Below are 18947 nucleotides of genomic sequence, written 5' to 3' on the forward strand. Positions count from 1 at the left end.
ATGTGAGACTGACAAGAATTATGTGTTGGGCCTTTGCCTTGGCCAGTGCCCTTTCATCTCCCAGATTTTTCAGAGTGGCAGGAACGTCCTTTGTGGGTCACAAGTGATTCTGGGTGCTCATGTTGTCTCATGTTGGGACTGAGAAAGTTCAAGGTACTCCCAAGGGTTTGGGATCTCAATCTCATCCCTTCCCTAGCCTCTAGGGAGGGGAGAGTGACTAGAGGCTGTGATGGCATTAGCCTGCTTGACCCTTAAAACCTCAATAAAAAGTAAAAGACAGAAGCTTGTGTGGCACACACCTTTAGTCTCAGCATTCAGGAGGCAGAGGCAGGCATATCTCTAAATTCAAGGCCAGTCTGGTCTACAAATGGAATCCCAGAACAGCCAGAGCTACACAGAGAAACTCTACCTATAAAAACAACAAAACAAAAAAGTTAAAGACAGGGTACAAATATCCAGATAGCTGACCACGGGAGGTGCCAGAGGGCAGTGAGCCTGAAGGTGACATGGAGGCATCCCCTTCCAGTTGCCTCACCTCGAGGCTCTCTGGTCTGGTGGCTGTGGTCGCCCTTCATCATGGCCTTTATAATAAAGAAGCGGGCAGGTGTAAGGCAGCGCTGCCCTGAGTTCTATGAGCTACTCCAGCAAGTGACCCAGATCCAGGGAGGGGCCTGCAGGAGCTCTCGACTTACAGGCCACAGCCTGGAGTGTGATGCCACCTTTAGGATGTGCAATCTTGTAGGCTGGGGCCCACCTGTGGGATCTGATGCTCTTTCTGGGTAGGCCATGCAGAGTCAGATGGAATTGGGAACCCAGCCAGTGTATGTTGGAGAAATGCTCTGTGTGTGAATACTCCCCTGCCTGGTGTGGGAAGTATTGAGTAGTGTATGTATATGTGTGTACAAAGAGGAAGAATTCCTTGAGTTTTCCTGTCTTCACTGGCCAGTGAGGCCAGTATTATGTCATTTTTCCAGAGGAACAGCAAGTTACTCAGGGCCCTGCCTTCAGGTTGGCATCAGCCTGTCAGACCCACAGAGCTGCAGACACTAGTGCTTCCCACACCCACATGCTGTTTCGTGCTTAATGTACCCTTGCTGCCAGCATCACAAGGCATAACCACTGCATTTGGACATGGCAGCAGTTTGGGAGGCACATGCCCAGGGACTGACTTGGTGTCCCAAAGGCACAGCTTACAGTTCCTTTGCAAGATAGAATCTCAAGAGTGTCCATATGGCTCACCGAAAGATTGGGTTGTCAAGCAAAGAGAAAAACAATGTGACTTTTCTGTGGAGGATTTAAATGGATATGGTAGTGCTATAGACAGGAGATAAATATGTCCTACATGGAAACTTAGCTTGCAGCTAGAGTGCATTGTCTTACCTCTGACTCCTTGCAGGCCTGTGTACCTCAATCAGCCTGAAAGGCTGAGGTGCAAGCCAGTGCTCGCTGTTCAGCCTGAGGTGAGATGACTAGAGGAGGAGCTTCTTCTCAGAGTCCTGCGATGGGCACCAGCTGTGCTGTGTATGATGGCTAAGAGGATTCAGCTATGCCAAGTATAGTTCACTTCAGGCTTATGACCGTTTTCTGTTTTATAGTAGATAGTAATTCATTCTGTCTACAGTATTAGAGAGTCTTAAAAAGACAAGTATTATAACAGAGAAATGATGCTGACATTCAAATGAATTAAGCACATTGTGTGTGTGTGTGCACACATGTTTAGAAGTAGAAGTAATTGACATTCAGGCATGATGTGTACTCTTGTGATTCCAGCACTCAGGTGACATAGGAAGAAGGTCAGGAGTTCAAAGTCATCCTCTACTACAAAGTGAATTTGAGACCAGCCTGGACTATGTGAGCCATTCATCTCAGAAACCAAAACTCACACAAAGGGAAAGGAAAGAGGAAAAAGAGGGTAAGATAGTTGCTTAGTTGCTGGGTTGTGGGACTAGACCATCGGCTTTGATGCTGAACCAGTGCAGGATGCCCTTGCTTACTCATACATGAGCACTTATGTAGCCTTTAACTTTTTAGTCAAAACATAATATGCCTTTTGCTGTGAGTTTTAACTACATTGGAGACTGACAGACAGTAAAGCTGATCTGATGTGTGTTCAGTGCCCTGTGGTTGATGGCAGTGGCATTGACAGAGCACATGCCCTCTGACTGACCCATTCTAGTTGTGTGGCACAGCAGGGTGAGTACTGCTCCAGTAATGTGTACAGTGTGATTTCTTTTGTAACAGAGTAGCATCGTCAAAGAAGCTGAACTACAGGCATGGCCTTTAAAAACCAGTGTAGTGTCCTAGCTCTTCTATAAGGTGCACGGGAAGTAGCTGAGCCTGACTGCACTACGAGGCATCCCACATTCTGGCACACAACAGCTACACCAGCTCCTCATTAACCACAGTGCCCCCAGGAACAACAGAAAAAGATGTTGGCTTCTCAGGAATGACTACTTGTCAGGAGTGAGGCAGTGTCCCAGCTGAGCCCAGACTGTTGGTTAGCCATAGTTGGGCCAGGGCCACACTAGGACTTTCAGGGCTCCCCTCACACAGAGCTGTTTCAGGTTAGGAGTCCAGAGCACGATCTCCGTAGCTGCTGATCCAGAAGCTGAGAAAGGGGTGTGTTCAATCTCCTGAGCCCTGTGTTTGAAATCTCTTCCTGGCCCTTTTGTTCTTCCAGATCTGCCTGGCTGTTTTGTTTCTTATCTTTTGTGTGTGCTGTGCTGAGCTTGAGTCCACATTCAGGTTTTTTTGTTTTAATATTTGTTTATTTTTATTGTATGTATATGAATGAATGCTTGTATGTATGTAAGAACATCGTGCACATACCTGGTGCCGACATAGGCCAGGAGAGGGTGCCAGATCCTTTGGAACTGAGAGTTTTTCTAAAGATAGCTGTAAGTCACTGTGTGAGTGGGTGCTGAGAACTGACCGTAGGGCCTCTATAAGAGCAGCCAGTGCTCATAACTGTTGAACAATCTCTCTAGCCCTCCATATTCAGGTTTTGATGGGTCTGTTTAGGTTCTGGCAACTCCTCAGCATGCAGAGCCAGCTCCAGAAGGCAGCCCAGGCCTGAGGCTAATGATGAGCCAGCATCTAGTGCAAGTTGAAAGGAGAAATTAAGATCCTTGGGTTCTGAGGGTGCCAAACCTTGAGAATATTTGTTGAGCTGTGACACCCTAAATCCAGACCATTCTTGAAGACTTTCTTCTTAGTACAGATCAATCATGGCAAGTGCAGTCTGGAGATTTGTTGTGGTCCCCAGAGTGATGACACCTCGTGCCACAGGTGTAAGGAGACTCTTGTTTGGAGAAAATGCTGCTGCCTGCCGCCGCTGCAAAGAAGAATGACCTGAAGAAACTTCACTGACCTCATCTTCATGAATGTCAAAGTCAGCTAGTGTATCTCTAGCAGTGACCTGGGTTCCCTCAGGAGTCCCAGTGCCACACGAAGGGTTGATGGACCTCTGTAGCAGTCTTTCTTTGGTTGCCAGCCCTCACATCATGACATGGAGACTTACTAGTTTTGAATGCTTAGCCTTATCTTATGCTTGTCCTAAGAGCTCTTTTCGTGGGGTGGGGGTTGAGACAGGGTTTCCTTGTGTAGCCCTAGCTGTCCTGGAACTTAGTCTACAGACCAGGCTGGCCTTGAACTCACAGAGATTCACCTGCCTCTGCGTCCTGAGTGCTGAGGGATTAAAGGCATGTGCCACCACTGCCCAGCAGCTCTTATAACTTAAATTAACCTGTTTCTCTTCATCTATGTTTTGTCTCAGGATTTTTTGCCTTTCTTTCTTAATGAATATCTTACACCGATCTGTCTGTCAGCAACTGCCTGGCTGACTGGGCCCTGAGCGTCTCCCTCTTTTTCTTCCTTGTTCCTTTTTCTTTCCCCACCAAGCCTAGATTCCTTCCCTGCTTACTCTCTCCATCTGCCAGCCCCACCTATCCCTCTACTGCCTAGCATTGCCCATTCAGCTTTTTATTAGACCAATCAGCTACCTTAGGCAGGCAAGGTGAAACAGCAGCACTTTTTTTTTTAAAGATTTTATTTATTTATTATGTATAGAAAGTCTACCTCCATGTATGCCTGCAGGCCAGAGGGCACCAGATCTCATTACAGATGGTTGTGAGCCACCATGTGGTTGCTGGGAATTGAACTCAGGTCCTCTGGAAGAACAGTCAGTGCTCTTAACTGCTGAGCCATCTCTCCAGCCCACAGCAGCACATTTTTATATAGTAAACGCAACATAAACAGATGTGTAACATACTGGGCGGTGGTAGTGCATGCCTTTAATCCCAGCACTTGGGAGGCAGAGGCAGGTAGATCTCTGTGAGTTTGAGGCCAGCCTGCTCTACAGAGCAGTGTGATAGGACAGGCTCCAGAGCTACACAGAGAAACTCTATCTCAAAAAACCAAAGGAAAACAACAACAACAAAACCCAGAAAACCCCCCAAAACAAAAACCCAAATTTGTAACACACCTTTACATAGTTAATCTTCTGCAACATAAAGAAAATGTAGCATATCTTTACATAGTTAAAGTAATATTCCACAACAGGCCTTCTGTTAAGCTAATGGACTAGCAGTGCCACTGCCTGGCAGTCAGGTGTCTCATGTGGTGGTCTTGGACCCTGGGTAGAATGAGGAATCTTTTTTTTTTTTTAATATTTATTTATTTATTATGTATACAATATTCTGTCTGTGTGTATGCCTGAAGGCCAGAAGAGGGCGCCAGACCTCTTTACAGATGGTTGTGTTGTGAGCCACCATGTGGTTGCCGGGAATTGAACTCAGGACCTTTGGAAGAGCAGGCAATGCTCTTAACCACTGAGCCCATCTCTCCAGCCCTAGAATGAGGAATCTTTACATGCGTTCTGTAGGTAAATGAGCCTGAAAGAGGAACTTGTGTGACATACCCGAGATCAGAAAGGCCTGTTTCCATAATGGAAGGGTAGTGAACTACCCAGGGAAGCTGTCAAAACAAGCCAGGTGCAGCCATCAGGAGTGTTGACTCAGGAGGGTGAGGCCTAGCTAGGAGTTTGTGGGAATAGTTTTTCTGTATAGGACATCTCTACTGAGTAGGCCATGTCCTGTTACCTGAAAACCTGGGGTTGGTGTGGTCTGCTGAAACCAGAGCCCAACCAGATGGTGTCATTTGGCAACATCTCCTTTGAGGGTAGTATCTTTTGTGCCATTGCCATCACTTGGGTATCGCACACTGGTTAGGAAGACCTGGCTGGTGGGCGTTGTGCTGTGGACCTGGGCTTCTGCCTGCTGGAACACTTAGGCTAGAAGTAAGGTGCATGGACTAGGGACTGAGAGGCTGGTTTGCTAGTGCCCAAAAGGGAAAGTTGAGGAAGGCCTCTCTACTAAGTGCTCAAACTCTGAACTGCAGGGTGGCAGCAGCTGCTCTGAGAGTGGGTAGATTCATGGATTGAGGCAGAGGACCAATGTGAAGTGATGTTCATAAGAGGGGCAGAGACAGTGTGGAGGAATGTGGACTTCCCTGTGCCAGCATGCTGACTGTGAGGCAGTGGTTACTACTGGAGCCACTGCTGTTCTCTACTTGGAGGGCTTGTGCTACCTGGCAGTGAGGGTTAGTGAGAGACCCGTGCAAATGCTTGGGTTACATGTCTGGTGGCTTTGATGTGTCATTGCTTTTCACTCGTACCAGAGAAGCTTTTGCTCTAGGGCTTTCTTAAAGGAATCTAAGCAAAGGAGTCTCAGATTTTTGTTTGTTTCAGAAAAATAAAAAACAGATTTGAAAGAAGAAGGGAGACCCAGGGAACTAGGCAGGTTCATAGCAGTCTAAGCAGACATGGTGGCCTGATAGAGGAGCTAGGCTCTGGAAAGTAGATGAGTCCAGAAGATATATGTAGGAGGTGCAGTCAGCCATGAGAGTCCTCAGTGGCAGGTGATGGAGGGAGTGGAAAGAGGTGCCATGCTGTGTAAGCATCTGACCTGTATGGCTGGGTGCTTATGTCTACTGGGCTTAGGAGGAGCTGGAGGCGGGGAAGGAAGAATTGATGAACCCAGTGTGAGAGTATATGGAGCCATGTGAGATACCCAAATAGAAATGAGTAGCAAAGAGCTGGAGGTGGGACAGGCAGGTGACTCCAGAAGTCACCTGAGTTCTAAAGTGGCAAAGCAGGAACTGGGATGCCTGGCAGCCTTTGCAATCTATCAGGCTGGGTCAGGTGGGGATGGAAGCCGACTTGTACCCTCAGTGGAGGCTGTATTGGCCAGAACTCTTCTGGGGAGGAAGTGGGGCTGAAGCCAGGCTGCACAGATGGTGAGGACAAAAGTAGGGCTTGCACGCCAGAGAGGGAGCGTGGGCCATACCTGAGCAAGTCCTTCCTCCCAGTGATTGGTCCCTACTGCCATGCCGTTGAGCTTCCACCTTGTTCACAAAAGGGACAACCCTTTTTTCTTTCTCTTTTTAAAACCAAAGATTTTACTTTATATTATTTGTGTATGTTTATATATGCAAGTGTTTGTGTATGTGTGTGCTTGTATATCCTATAGCACATGTGTGGAAGTCAGAGGGCAACTTTCAGGAATCAGTTTTATCCTTCCACAGTGTGTTGGGCTTGTGCAGCAAGTGCTTTTTCCCATGAGCCATCTTGCTGGCCCTTTTTTCTAGTTTTAGTGATCAACAATCCATTCCACTTGGAGATATAAATGGTCACTTTTAGCACCACCCTCACTGGTTGTAGGATGTCACAGCACTAGCAGTTCAAGTGCATTTTTCTGCAGTTGATCTGAATGCAGAAGGAGAATAGTGCGTATTTGCTTTCACCAAAACAGGCCTTCCTAGTGAGATGTTAAGGTTAGGAGTGGACTTTGCATGATTTTTCAAAAAGAGAAATGGGAAAAGAACTAGACATACTAGAACTTGTGATGGAATTGTTTGTCTTTTGAGACAGCTTCTCTCCATAGCCCAAGCTGTTTTCAAACTGCCTCTGCTTCCCAAGGGCTGGGACCACAGCAGCACAACGCTGTACCCAATTTTAGCCTGCTACTGATGCCCGGTGATTGGCAAGCTGTTGCTTCTGTGGCCGTGTGGCTCTGGACAGGTCCCAAGAGACTGTGAATCATGGGCCAGATTGTCCCTCCAGCCCATTTCTCCCATGGTTTGCTTCAGTGTGGACAGTAATGTCCACTTCAGTGTGTCAGTTGTGAGGGTTGGCTTTTGTGTTGAGCCGCATTTTACTGTTTTGTGTTGTCTTTTGACTATGTCCTAAAATGACAAGATACAGACTTTTTTTGCCTTTGGTGAACTTTTCCACCCAGTTTGGGTTCTTTTGTTTTTTAATTGCACAGTGCAGATGAGAACACTCACACTTGCTACAATATTTGTACTTCTGTGTCTTATTTTTCAGCAGCACAGTGTCCTCAGACTGACTCTGACATGGTGTGTGGTAGAGATGCCTTTTTAAAAATGCTGGATTGCCGGGCGATGGTGGCGCACGCCTTTAATCCCAGCACTTGGGAGGCAGAGGCAGGCGGATCTCTGTGAGTTCGAGACCAGCCTGGTCTACAGAGCTAGTTCCAGGATAGGCTCCAAAGCCACAGAGAAACCCTGTCTCGAAAAACCAAAAAAAAAAAAAAAAAATGCTGGATTAATCATGGAAGTTTTTAGCACAGTAACAAAATATAATTTAAACTTTAAGAGGTGCTGTTGATGTTGCTGGCAGAGTATGGAATGTATCACAGGTGTGGAAGGGACTGAGCTAGGTAGTGTGGATGGGGGTGGGGAGTGGTGCCACCTCCTGGAGAGTGGGAAGGTACGAGGTGGTAGCCGGTAGAGAGACATAGCCTTGGTGCCTGCTGTTCTCTTTCATTGACAGTAAAGTGGAGCTGGAGAGGTTGCTGCTCTTACAGGCCTCAGATTCAGGTAGCTGACAACTGTCTGACTCTAGTTCCAGGAGATTGATGCCCTCTACTGGCCTCCACAGGCATTGGGCACATTAGTGGCATTCAGACAGACACATGCTTAGATTTATACAGAAATTAACCAATCTTTAAAAAAATATAAGTAGCATACTTGGGTTACAGTATTTTTAAAATAATATTACTTATTTTTGTGAGCTGCCATATAGATGCTGGGAAGTGAATGTATGTTTTCTGCAAGCGCAGTAAGTGCTCTTAACAACCAGGCCAGACCTTCAGCACCAGGTTGTGATCATTTTCTGTTTGCTTGTGTGTATGTGTGGGCAAGTCTGTATAAAGATCATGTACAACCTCAGGTTGTCTTGTCTTTCTTGCTTAGGGTTGGCCAGTGATGCTAGGCTGGCCAGGCAAGTGAGCCCCAGGGATCCTCTTGCCTCTGCTTTCCTATCACTGGGTTTAGAAACATAGGCCACTGCACCCAGCCTTTTCTTTCTAACATGGATTCTAAGGATCAAGCTCAGGTCTTTGTGCTTGTGCAGCAAATGCTCTACAAATTAAGCCATCACATCGCCGTAGTCTGGCAATACTGTTTTTAATCCCTCTCTCCGTCTTTCTTTTTTTATTTTTTAAAAGACAAGATCTCATGTAGCCCATGTTGGCTTCAAATTCACTATATTGCTGAGGATGGTCTTGAACTCCTGATCCTTCTGCTTCCATCACCTGAGTGCTGGGTTGCCTGGAGTATCTGAATGTGTCTGGTTGAAATTAATTTTGTTTTAAGAGAAAAAGAGTATGTGAAAAGTTGGGCCCTATGTGATGATGTGTAGATCCCTACTGCACATGGCTGAGGGTCTTGTAGATTTTTTTGTGCAACAGTGATACAAGCAGGAATGTGGTTTTGGAGTCTGCTACTTTGGAATTTCCTGCCTGTTGTTTATCTAAACTCCTAAATTAAATTTGCTTTGATAACATTTTCAGTTGTTGGATCCTTTTGAGCCAAGAGAAAGTTTTTTCTTTGAATAAAATGATGCCAAGTGTTGTGAGTTTGTTTTCTGTAGCTGGAGCAGTGTGCCACCATAGGTCTGGACTGTTGAGTTTATGGTAAATATGCATATGTAATAAAATAACAGAATAAATATAGTCCTTCTGTGGTAAGAGGAAGACACATGGAGTCGGGTATGGTGGCACATACCTTTAATCCAGCACTCAGAAAGCAGAGGCAGGTAGATCTCTGTGAGTTGGAGTTCAGCCAGATCTACAGAATAAGTTTCACGACAGCCAAGGCTGTTACACAGAGAGAGGAACGGGGGTGGGGGTGGGGGTGGAACACGGACGGGGACGGTAGGGAGTGTATGTGGGGGGAGAACTCCAGCACATCAGAACAGCTTAGGAATCTTAAAGCAAGTCTGTAACAAACATTTGAAAAAGATGAAGGCCAAAGCTAGACACTTGGGAGGCTATAGCAGATGGGTCATAAGTTCAAGGTTAGACTGGGCTACCTAGTGAGACTCTGCCTTAAAAAAGAATGAAAAACTTACAAGCTGTTTGCTTTTGCTGCTGAGAGATGGAGCGACCCTAGGTGATGACATAGGATGTATACTTGTATGGGAATGAGGGCGTCTGCAGGTCATCCTCCCTCATCCCAGGAAGTAACAGGCCTGTAGCTTGTGCAGTCTGCCTGTGTGTCTTTTTGCTTCTCCTTGATGAAATGTATTTGTTGAATGTGAACCTCAGACCATAAGATGCTGACAGTTTTCCATTCCTTTCCAGTCTTGAGCCAATCCCTCTTTCTTGCCACTCTGAAATCCTGTGAGTCCCTCCTTGCAGCAGTGTGTTCATCCCCCTCTTACCCTCTTGGCCACTGTGTGCTGGAAGTATTGTCCGTCCTGGGGGTCATCCTGTACCATCCCCAAACTCAAGCTATCTCTGTTCCCAAAGGAGCTCCAGCAGCCTGTCTCCCCAATCTGGATTTTTCTCCTTTTACTAACTCTGATTTTGCTTTGTGCCCAAGAAATTCTGCCTCTCCCCTCGGCCTCTTATCTGAATGATGCCCATGATTCTTGTCATCTGTAAACAAGAGTCCTATCTTTTGGAAGGCTGATCTTCTTTCTATATGTAGCCTCTGCATTATTTGTTCTTGATTTGCTTCTGGTTCTGACATCATTGTTGTACTGTTTCCTTTAGTCCAGTTACCATGACAGAGAACTACTGTTGTCACCATTGACCTCCGTCTCACCACTCACTCCCAGTGATTTTGCTTCTGCCTCATTGACATCTGGGTCTTTTGTTGGTGCTCCTGCATTTCAGGCTGTCCAGGACTTGGCTCCTGTTCTTCTACTGGTATCCTGCTCCTGAACATACCAGGAGCCCTGACTGGGAGTTGTAGCCCCCTCTGACATTGCCGTCTGCTTATCTTAAATAAGGCATGTCCATTCCTCTCCCTTCAGAGCATGCTCTGCCCAGTCATTCCACTCTGTAGAGTCTTGAGCCATCCTTGTGCTAGAATCCCTGTCTCTTAACCCATACAGCACCAGGGTCCACTGAGTCTCCCCAACCTTCTTTGTGCTCTTTAGAACCAGCTTCAGGGCTTCCTTTAAAGTCCTTGAGGGCTGCAACATGTGGCGTTGCCATCTGAGCCTGTGCTTAGTCTCGGTGTTCTTGGTTTCCCTGGCCAAACTCCTGCTGCTAGACCAAGAATGGATTACCACAGCTACTATTCCTGCAGGAGAATTGCTAATTTCTTCTGAGAGACAGTAATAAGTTAAAATGATACTTACTTCCCACAGCCACGGGGGTGTGTGTGGGGGGGAAATGCTGTGCGGCTTCCCATTGACCATTGCACTCTCAACCATCTCCTCTGTGTAGAAGGAGCTGCGGGCAGGCCTGCTTTTCATCCTGCCCGGCTGCCGCACGGCTAGCTTAACACCCGAAATAACAACACACAAATTGTATTTATTTAAACACTGCCTGGCCCGTTAGTTTCAGGCTCTTATTGGCTAATTTTCACATCTTGCTTTAACCCATATTTATTAATCTGTGTAGCACTACGAGGTGGTGGCTTACCGGGAAGGATCTTAACCTGTGTCCATCTTGGAGAGGAGAGCTATATTGTCTGCTTTACTCAGCTTTCTTTTCCCCAGAATTCTGTTCTGTCTACTCCACCTATCTAAATCCTGCCCTATCAAAAAGGCAAGGCAGTTTCTTTATTAACCAATGAAAATAACACATAGACAGATGACAGATGACCCTTCTCCATCACCTCTGTCTCCCTCCTACTGATCCCCTTGAGATAACTCAGCTGTTGACTGTCTTTCTTCATCCACAGACTGTGCTTGACTTTTGACATAGGATAGCATTTCTGGGCCAGTCTGATGAATCAAGAGCAGGCGACTGGTGGTCAGTTGGTTCTGAAGGGCAAAGGTTTGATATAGATGTGATTTGAACATGATTCCCCCACCCCCAGGTTTCTGTGTGTAGCACTGGCTGTCCTAGAACTCATGTAGACCAGGCTGCCTGCCTGCCTCTGCCTGAGTGCTGGGATTAAAGGCATATGTTCACATGACTGCTTTTTAAAAGTAAAATTGTTCAACAACCACTCTATGTACTTTGAATGTCTGTTTGTTCTGTATCAGGCAGCCCATTATGCCTCCCATTTCCTTTAAAAAGCCCAGAGAAACAGCAGGTGCATTACTTCAGATAATTATTTTAAAGGGCTTGGCTCCACTGAGAAACTGGCAGGCGCTTGTGAACTCATGGCTTATACTCAACTTGTCCCTGATGTCCTGATCACTCAGTAGACAGTGCGAGGAGTGCCCTGGGGCAGCAATGGGGATGACAACTTGGGAGCCCTCTCCACTTCTCTGCAAAAGGTTTGGTCATGTGAAAAATCAGTTTTTAAGGTTAGCTCACTTTCTGCCTAAAAAAAGACTGGCCATGAAATACCCACAGAGAGGTCAGGCCAGACAGTCAATAGTCTTGTAGGCTTTTTCTTTTTTGTTTCCAATAATTCTAAATCACATGTCTTTAGCACTAAAAGTGTCTTTACTTGCTTCATTCCTGATCTCCTGAGGTTGCTGAGGAAATGGGCTTGGATTCAGCGTGCCCACTGGTCATGACTGGGAAACAGGAAGAGGGAAAGCTGGACAGCTTAGTGAGGGTCTGAGTTATTAGGGAAGCCTGCAGATAGGCCAGTCAGTCCCCCGTTCCCGGAGGATCTTCTTTGTGCATTCTAGTGGGTGGGGGCAGTAGAGGCTCTTGGAGTCTTTTCTCTGAGGTTTCTGTTTGCTCCTGAGTTCATTCAGTCCTTTTGTGCTTGTTGCCCTCTAGGAGTTTGCTGCGCTCACGAAGGAACTCAACGTGTGTAGGGAGCAGCTTCTGGAGAGGGAGGAGGAAATCGCTGAACTGAAGGCAGAGAGGAACAACACCAGGGTCAGTCGCTTATGCCTTTCGCACTCTGCAGAGTGGGCCATCAGTCCGTTAAGCATCATGGGACCTTAGGGGGCTGCTCTGCTTGTGTTGAGTTGAATCCATCTTCCCTTGCTGTGGGGTGGAGTGCTTACCTGTGAGGCAAGCACTTTATTGCCTGCTGGGCTCTGTTGCAGCTGTTGCTGGAGCACCTAGAGTGCCTTGTGTCCAGGCACGAGCGCTCTCTGCGGATGACAGTGGTGAAGAGGCAGGCACAGTCGCCTGCAGGCGTGTCCAGCGAGGTGGAGGTGCTGAAAGCACTGAAGTCACTGTTTGAGCATCACAAAGCTTTGGATGAGAAGGTACCATCACCACATCGATATCTGTACGCCCTGTCAGGGGGCCTTATGGATGCTGTAGTCACTGTTTTATAATTGCTGGAGCTCCCGTGAAAGACTTCTCTGTTAGGAAGGCACTGGCCTCTGTGGCTGATGAGCATCCTTACCTTGAATGTCTTAAATTTTTCTGTCAATGTGCTGATAAGAATTTGGACCTAGTATGATTCCTAAAGCCTGTGATCCTAGTACTTGAGAGACAAGGAGGATTGCTGAGAGTTCAAAGACAGCCTTTGCTACATCGATAGTACTAGGCCCTATGGCTGTGTAGCAAGATTCTATCTCAACTTTCCCCTCTCCATCAAAAAAAGCAAAATAATAATAACTTAGTGGTCTGATCTTCCTTCCTTCCTTCCTTCCTTCCTTCCTTCCTTCCTTCCTTCCTTCCTTCCTTCCTTCCTTTCTTTCCTTCCTTCCTTCTTTCTTTTATATTTATTTATTTTGTCTACAATATTCTATCTGTGTGTATGCCTGCAAGCCAGAAGAGGGCACCAGACCTCATTACAGATGGTTATGAGCCACCATGTGGTTGCTGGGAATTGAACTCAGGACCTTTGGAAGAGCAGGCAATGCTCTTAACTGCTGAGCCATCCCTCCCTCCCCTCCCTCCCCTCCCTCCCTTCCCCTCCGTCCCCTCCCTCCCTCCCTCCCTCCCTCCCTCCCTCCCTCCCTCCCTCCCTCCCTCCCTCCCTTCCTTCCTTTCTTTTCCCCGAGACAGGGTTTCTCTGTAGCTTTAGTGCTTATTCTGGAACTCACTCTTGTAGACCAGGCTGGCCTTAAACTCACAGAGATCTTCCTGCCTCTTCTTCCCAAGTGCTAGGATTAAAGGCATGTGCCACCACGGCCCGGCCCTGATTTATTTAGAAATAAGATTTTGCCAGATTTAAAATATACACACCCGTGGTCCCTGCACTTAGGAGACTGAGGCAGTAGGAGTTCACAAGTTCCAGTCAGCCTTACTCAAAACAAAGCCACTGGATATTCTCAGTGGCAGTAGACAGCCATCCGTTATACTCCACTAATTCTGTGTTGCCTTAGGCATGCAGCAGGAGTCCCAGTGCACATTCAGCCCTTCTCTTGCAGGTACGAGAGCGACTACGAGTAGCTCTGGAGAGGTGCAGCTTGTTAGAGGAGGAACTGGGCGCCACCCACAAAGAGGTGAGCTTGGGTATTGTCATGGGGTTCGACTGAAGGGTTTGATTATTGTTGCTTAATTTAGAAGTGTGAGACAGTAATAGACACCAGAAGTTACTACTTTTCCTAGGTCAGCCTGCTGGCGTCACTGGACTCAGTCCTCAGCCTCTTCTAAGTGCCTCTCTGTCCGCAGATGCCAAATGGTTTTTACAGCTCTGCTGGAGACTTTGGTTGCACAGCAGTTACAGCACTTGTCTTCCAAAGCCACTGGCCACCTTTGCTTGTTTCTCTTACGTAAAGGTTTCATGCTGGTGTGTTCAAATTTTCTGTTTTAGCTAATGATTCTTAAAGAACAGAATAATCAGAAGAAAACACTAACAGATGGAATGGTTGATGGAAACCATGAACAGGAAAACACACCAAGCACCAATGGCAAGGCAAGTCCTTAACTTTTTTCTGTGGGGTGTTTGGTTTTGTTTTGCCACATGGGGCTGTTGGGGAACAGTGGCAAAGTCTATGTCCTCTAGGGAGCATACAGGTTCCTCTGAGGGTCCCTGTTTTTCTGGAGTTATGCCAAACAGACTGCCATAAGGCTATGCTTTTCAGAGATCTTCCGACGGCTCCTTGAGCCACGAGGATCTTGCCAAAGTGCTGGAGCTGCAGGAAGTCATAGACAGGCAGGCAAGAGAGCAGAGCCAGATGAAGGAGCGCCTGGCCTCCCTGTCTAGTCATGCAGCAGAGCTGGAAGAGGATCTGGACACAGCTAGAAAAGACCTTATCAAGTCTGAAGAGATGAATACGAAACTGCAGCGAGATGTCCGTGAAGTGAGTGTGGGGTACACTTGACTTCCTGTTGCCTTTGTCTTTTGCTCTCACTTACAGGGACCTTTGGGATACAGATCGTGTGTCCTTCCCTCCTGCACTGCCCTTATGTGGGGTTCACATGCCTCCATTGCCGCTGGCTGCTACAGTGTTCTTCCTTGTGTTCTGTTCCTTCTGACTTGTCCACATAACCCATAAACATGGTGTCAGTTATGCTTGTGTAGGGGTTAGAGGGAGTGTGCCAGCTATCTTCTATCATTTTGGATGGTGTGGTGTTGAGTACTGAGGTTGCTACACTCTGGTCATCAGGGTCTTTATGGAAATACATATTTATATATGCACCTCAAAATTATTTTTCCTTGGTAACTATTTACAAGACCCTCATTAATCATTAGAAAAGACATGAGAGCTGCATGCTGTCTTGTAAAACTCTTTCTGTCCCATCTGAATCTGTCTTTTGTTACCCCATGAGGCCCCAACCTTTTAGCATATGTGAGATCAGGGAGCTTTAATTGTGGAGACGACTCTGATTTGTTGTAAGAATTCAGATTAAAGGAAACACTGTATGTATTATAGAACTTACTAGGTTGTGCTTTCCTTGGGCCACAGGGAATTATTTATGTGTCAGAATTATGTGATATTCTTTTAAGACTTGCTTCTTCAAAAAATATATTAAAGTTTGCTAACAATCACTTGCGAAATAGGAAAGGAGCTAAAAACTGAATTTGGGGATAGCAGACAGATATCAAACATGCCAAAAGTTCTGGTCCTGGTCTCTGTGTTTGGGCTTTGTAGTACTGGTTTTTCTGCTGACTTTCATTTCATTTGTCAACATGCTTGAACTTTGCAAGTTTCTCTAGCTCTTACCTGAGAAAATGAAGCAATCTGCCTGCAGTGCTATGTGAGCGTGGTTGTTGTTTGGTCAGACACAGGCTACTCCTTCACCACCAGTACCATCAGATTCTTGGATGCTTGAAGTGTCATATGGAGTGGTGTTTTATTAATATTGTATAGTCAAGTACACACTTGGCGACATGAGCAGATTGACCAGGCAAAGCTGCTGATCATGTGGGTGAATATGCTTAAAGTACATCCATTCTACTCAGTCTGGAAAAACTGACAGTTTACTTTGGGGAAACAGCAGTTTCACACTTGAGATGAATTTAGTCTTTTTGTCTCCTGAGTGTTCTGTTAAGTTCTGCATTTATGACCCCCATTTCCCTCTGGAATCTACAACACAGGCAATGGCCCAAAAGGAGGACATGGAGGAGAGAATCACCACCCTTGAGAAACGCTACCTCGCAGCACAGCGTGAAGCCACGTCTGTGCATGACCTCAATGACAAACTTGAAAATGAAATTGCAAATAAAGACTCCATGCACCGACAGGTACTGGGTTCTGTGGGCTTCTTTCTAGCCTTAATTATTTCCAGCTGTGAAGTTGAAGACCTTTAACCTGTAATGTGCATGTTAGAAATGAAGTCCAGATGTCATTTTTCTTGTGAATTACTTACCAGTTTATAGAACTTTGATTCTTCTGTTTCCTTCTTTTCTTTTTTTGGTATAAGCATGCATCTGTGCCTGTGCATGTTTGTGTATTCATGAACATGTGCACCTACATGTATGGATGTGTGCATATGGAGGCCAGAGGTCAAAGTCAGTGTCTTTTTCTCTATTGCTCTTCACCTTAATTTTAACTGTTTTTAAAATTTAAGATGTATTTTAAAGCTTTGTTTCTATTTTTAATCAGTGTGTTTTGTGTGCGGGTAGGTGCCTGTGGAGTTCAGAGGAAGGGATGGGATCCTCTGGAACTGAAGTTACAGGTGGTTGTAAATCAGTGAATGTGGGTTTTGGGAATCAAACTTGATCCTCTGGAAGAACAGCAAATGTTCTTAATAGCTGAGCTATTTCTAGAGCCTCTCCATGTAAGGTTTTTTTTTTTTTTTTTTTTTTTTTTTTTGGTTTTTCGAGACAGGGTTTCTCTGTGGTTTTGGAGCCTGTCCTGGAACTAGCTCTTGTAGACCAGGCTGGTCTCGAACTCACAGAGATCCGCCTACCTCTGCCTCCCGAGTGCTGGGATTAAAGGCGTGCGCCACCACCGCCCGGCCATGTAAGGTTTTGAGATAGCATCTCTCACAGATTGTGGAGCTCACATATTGTCTAGATTGGCAGAGCAGTGAGTACCAAGGTTCCTGCTATATCTGCCTCCCCAGTGTTGGGATTACAAGCAAGTGGTTTTTGTTTGTTTCTTTGCTTTGTTTTGTTTTTAATGTGGGTGCTGAGGATTGAACTCAGGTTCTCATGCTTGCATAGCTGGTACTCTGCCCAGTAAGCTGTCTCCCCAGCCCTTTCTCTGTTTCACTGGAAGCCAATTGCTTCTTCTCAGCCCTTTCACTAAGTAGTGGTAAAAAACTTGTTGGCAATGCTGAACCGTGCACTCTAGACATCAGAGGTTATAGGGCCTGGCAGGTACTGTTCCTCAGGATATGGTCTGAGGTCATTGAGAGTTAACCAGAAAAACCCAATCAACTGATTGAAGGTATTTTATAAAGGGTGAAGGGATGCCGGGCGGTGGTGGCGCACACCTTTAATCCCAGCACTCCGGAGGCAGAGGCAGGCGGATCTCTGTAAGTTCGAGACCAGCCTGGTCTACAAGAGCTAGTTCCAGGACAGGCTCCAAAACCACAGAGAAACCCTGACTCGAAAAACCAAGCAAATAAATAAATAAATAAATAAATAAATAAATAAATAAATAAGAAATAAAGGGTGAAGGGTGTTGCTTGACCAAAAATAAATTAGGCAGCCGTGAAAACTGCTGTTGTGAAGGAGTGCAGAAACTATGGTGAGACCTGGAGTGTGTTGTGCTCATACACAGAGCTAGATGGGGATGGTGCCCACAGACAGGAGCCCCTGTGCTTGCACTCACCACTTGCACTTATTTAGATTTCTGCAGTGGGTTTCTATCCAAGCATTTACAGAGCAACCCAAGCAGCTTGCTGTGGCCTGTGCTTTCAGGCAGCTCTCTGGGCAGCAACTCCTTTTCTGTCAGAATGAGGAACTCTGATGAATAACTCACATTCCTTTAGTGTATAGGAACTTGTATGTATTGGTTTGGGGTTTTGTTTGTTTTTCAGAGTCAAGGTTTCTTTGTATAGCCCTGGCTGCCCTGGAACTCGCTCTGTAGACCAGGCTGGCCTCTAACTCACAGAGATCCCCATGCCTCTGCCTCCTAGGTGCTGCAATTGAAAGGTATACACCACCACTGCTCCACTGTTTTTTGTTTGTTTTTTTATTGTTGTTTTGTTTTTTAGATTTATTTATTTATTATGTATACAGTGTTCTGCCTGCGTATATGCCTGCACTGCAGGCCAGAAGAGGGCACCAGAAGGCAATATAGATAGTTGTGAGCCACCATGTGGTTGCTGGGAATTGAGCTCAGGATCTCTGGAAGAGCAACCAGTGCTTTTAACCTTTGAGTCATCTCTCCAACCCTCTATCGTTGTTTTTATAAAAACAGATAAAAGCTTTGAAACCAGTAGATGCTTTGTTAGGTGTTTGAAGCATCAGCCTGAGCTCTTGGTGTTGTACCCTTTCTAGACAGAGGACAAGAACCGCCAATTGCAAGAGCGTTTGGAGTTGGCAGAGCAGAAGCTGCAGCAGACCCTGCGCAAAGCTGAGACGCTGCCGGAGGTGGAGGCTGAACTGGCCCAGAGGGTGGCTGCACTCTCCAAGGTGTGTCTGGGCTGTGTGGGGTCACATGCTAGGCCTTGTTGTTCTAGTCAGTGCACTGGTGTCTACGGAGCGTCCCTGCTGTTATGTGATGGGAACGCTGTTTCTGTGTAGCTCAAGACCTGTATTCCCCGACTCCCCAAACCTGTCAGGTAAAAGCTGCTGTCCTTTGTGTCAGGGTCCAAGAGTCACAACTGCTTGGGTTATTTCTCTCACCAGCTTGAAGAAAGGCTGTAGCTTTTCTTAGAAAAGGAAGATGGAATTTGTCTTTCAAGACAGTCACATAGTTTTTAAGTAATTTCATTCTTTTGAAGTTACTTTAAAATGTTTGTTTGCTCATTGAAATGGAGTCTCACTATCTAGTCTAGCCTGGCCCTCAACTCTTACCTCTCTTGACCTTCCTGTCTCAGCCAGCAGAATGGCTGGTACTTCAGGTTTATACCACAATGCTTAAAATAATATTTTTAATATAATGCTGTTGTTTACACTACTGCTGTTAAGGTGTATGCCCTCTGGGTCCTCACCATCCACAGCGGGGTAGGCAGGAATCAGGAGCTTCGAGAGTAATG

General features: G+C 46.1%; 1 protein-coding gene across 7 annotated transcripts in view; it reads left to right on the plus strand.

The window, feature by feature from the left end:
* Window positions 1–18947, plus strand: part of Ppfia1 (PTPRF interacting protein alpha 1) — an 84651-nt gene that overhangs the window by 23796 nt on the left and 41908 nt on the right. For all 7 annotated transcript variants that reach the window (XM_057779643.1, XM_057779646.1, XM_057779644.1 and 4 more), the window contains exons 3-9: window positions 12222–12323; window positions 12497–12661; window positions 13778–13852; window positions 14164–14265; window positions 14435–14653; window positions 15892–16038; window positions 18247–18381. In XM_057779643.1, coding sequence (XP_057635626.1) covers window positions 12222–12323; window positions 12497–12661; window positions 13778–13852; window positions 14164–14265; window positions 14435–14653; window positions 15892–16038; window positions 18247–18381 — 945 coding nt within the window. The remainder of the gene's footprint in view (window positions 1–12221; window positions 12324–12496; window positions 12662–13777; window positions 13853–14163; window positions 14266–14434; window positions 14654–15891; window positions 16039–18246; window positions 18382–18947) is intronic.

The sequence above is a fragment of the Chionomys nivalis genome, chromosome 8, assembly GCF_950005125.1.
Source record: "Chionomys nivalis chromosome 8, mChiNiv1.1, whole genome shotgun sequence".
NCBI lineage: Eukaryota > Metazoa > Chordata > Mammalia > Rodentia > Cricetidae > Chionomys > Chionomys nivalis.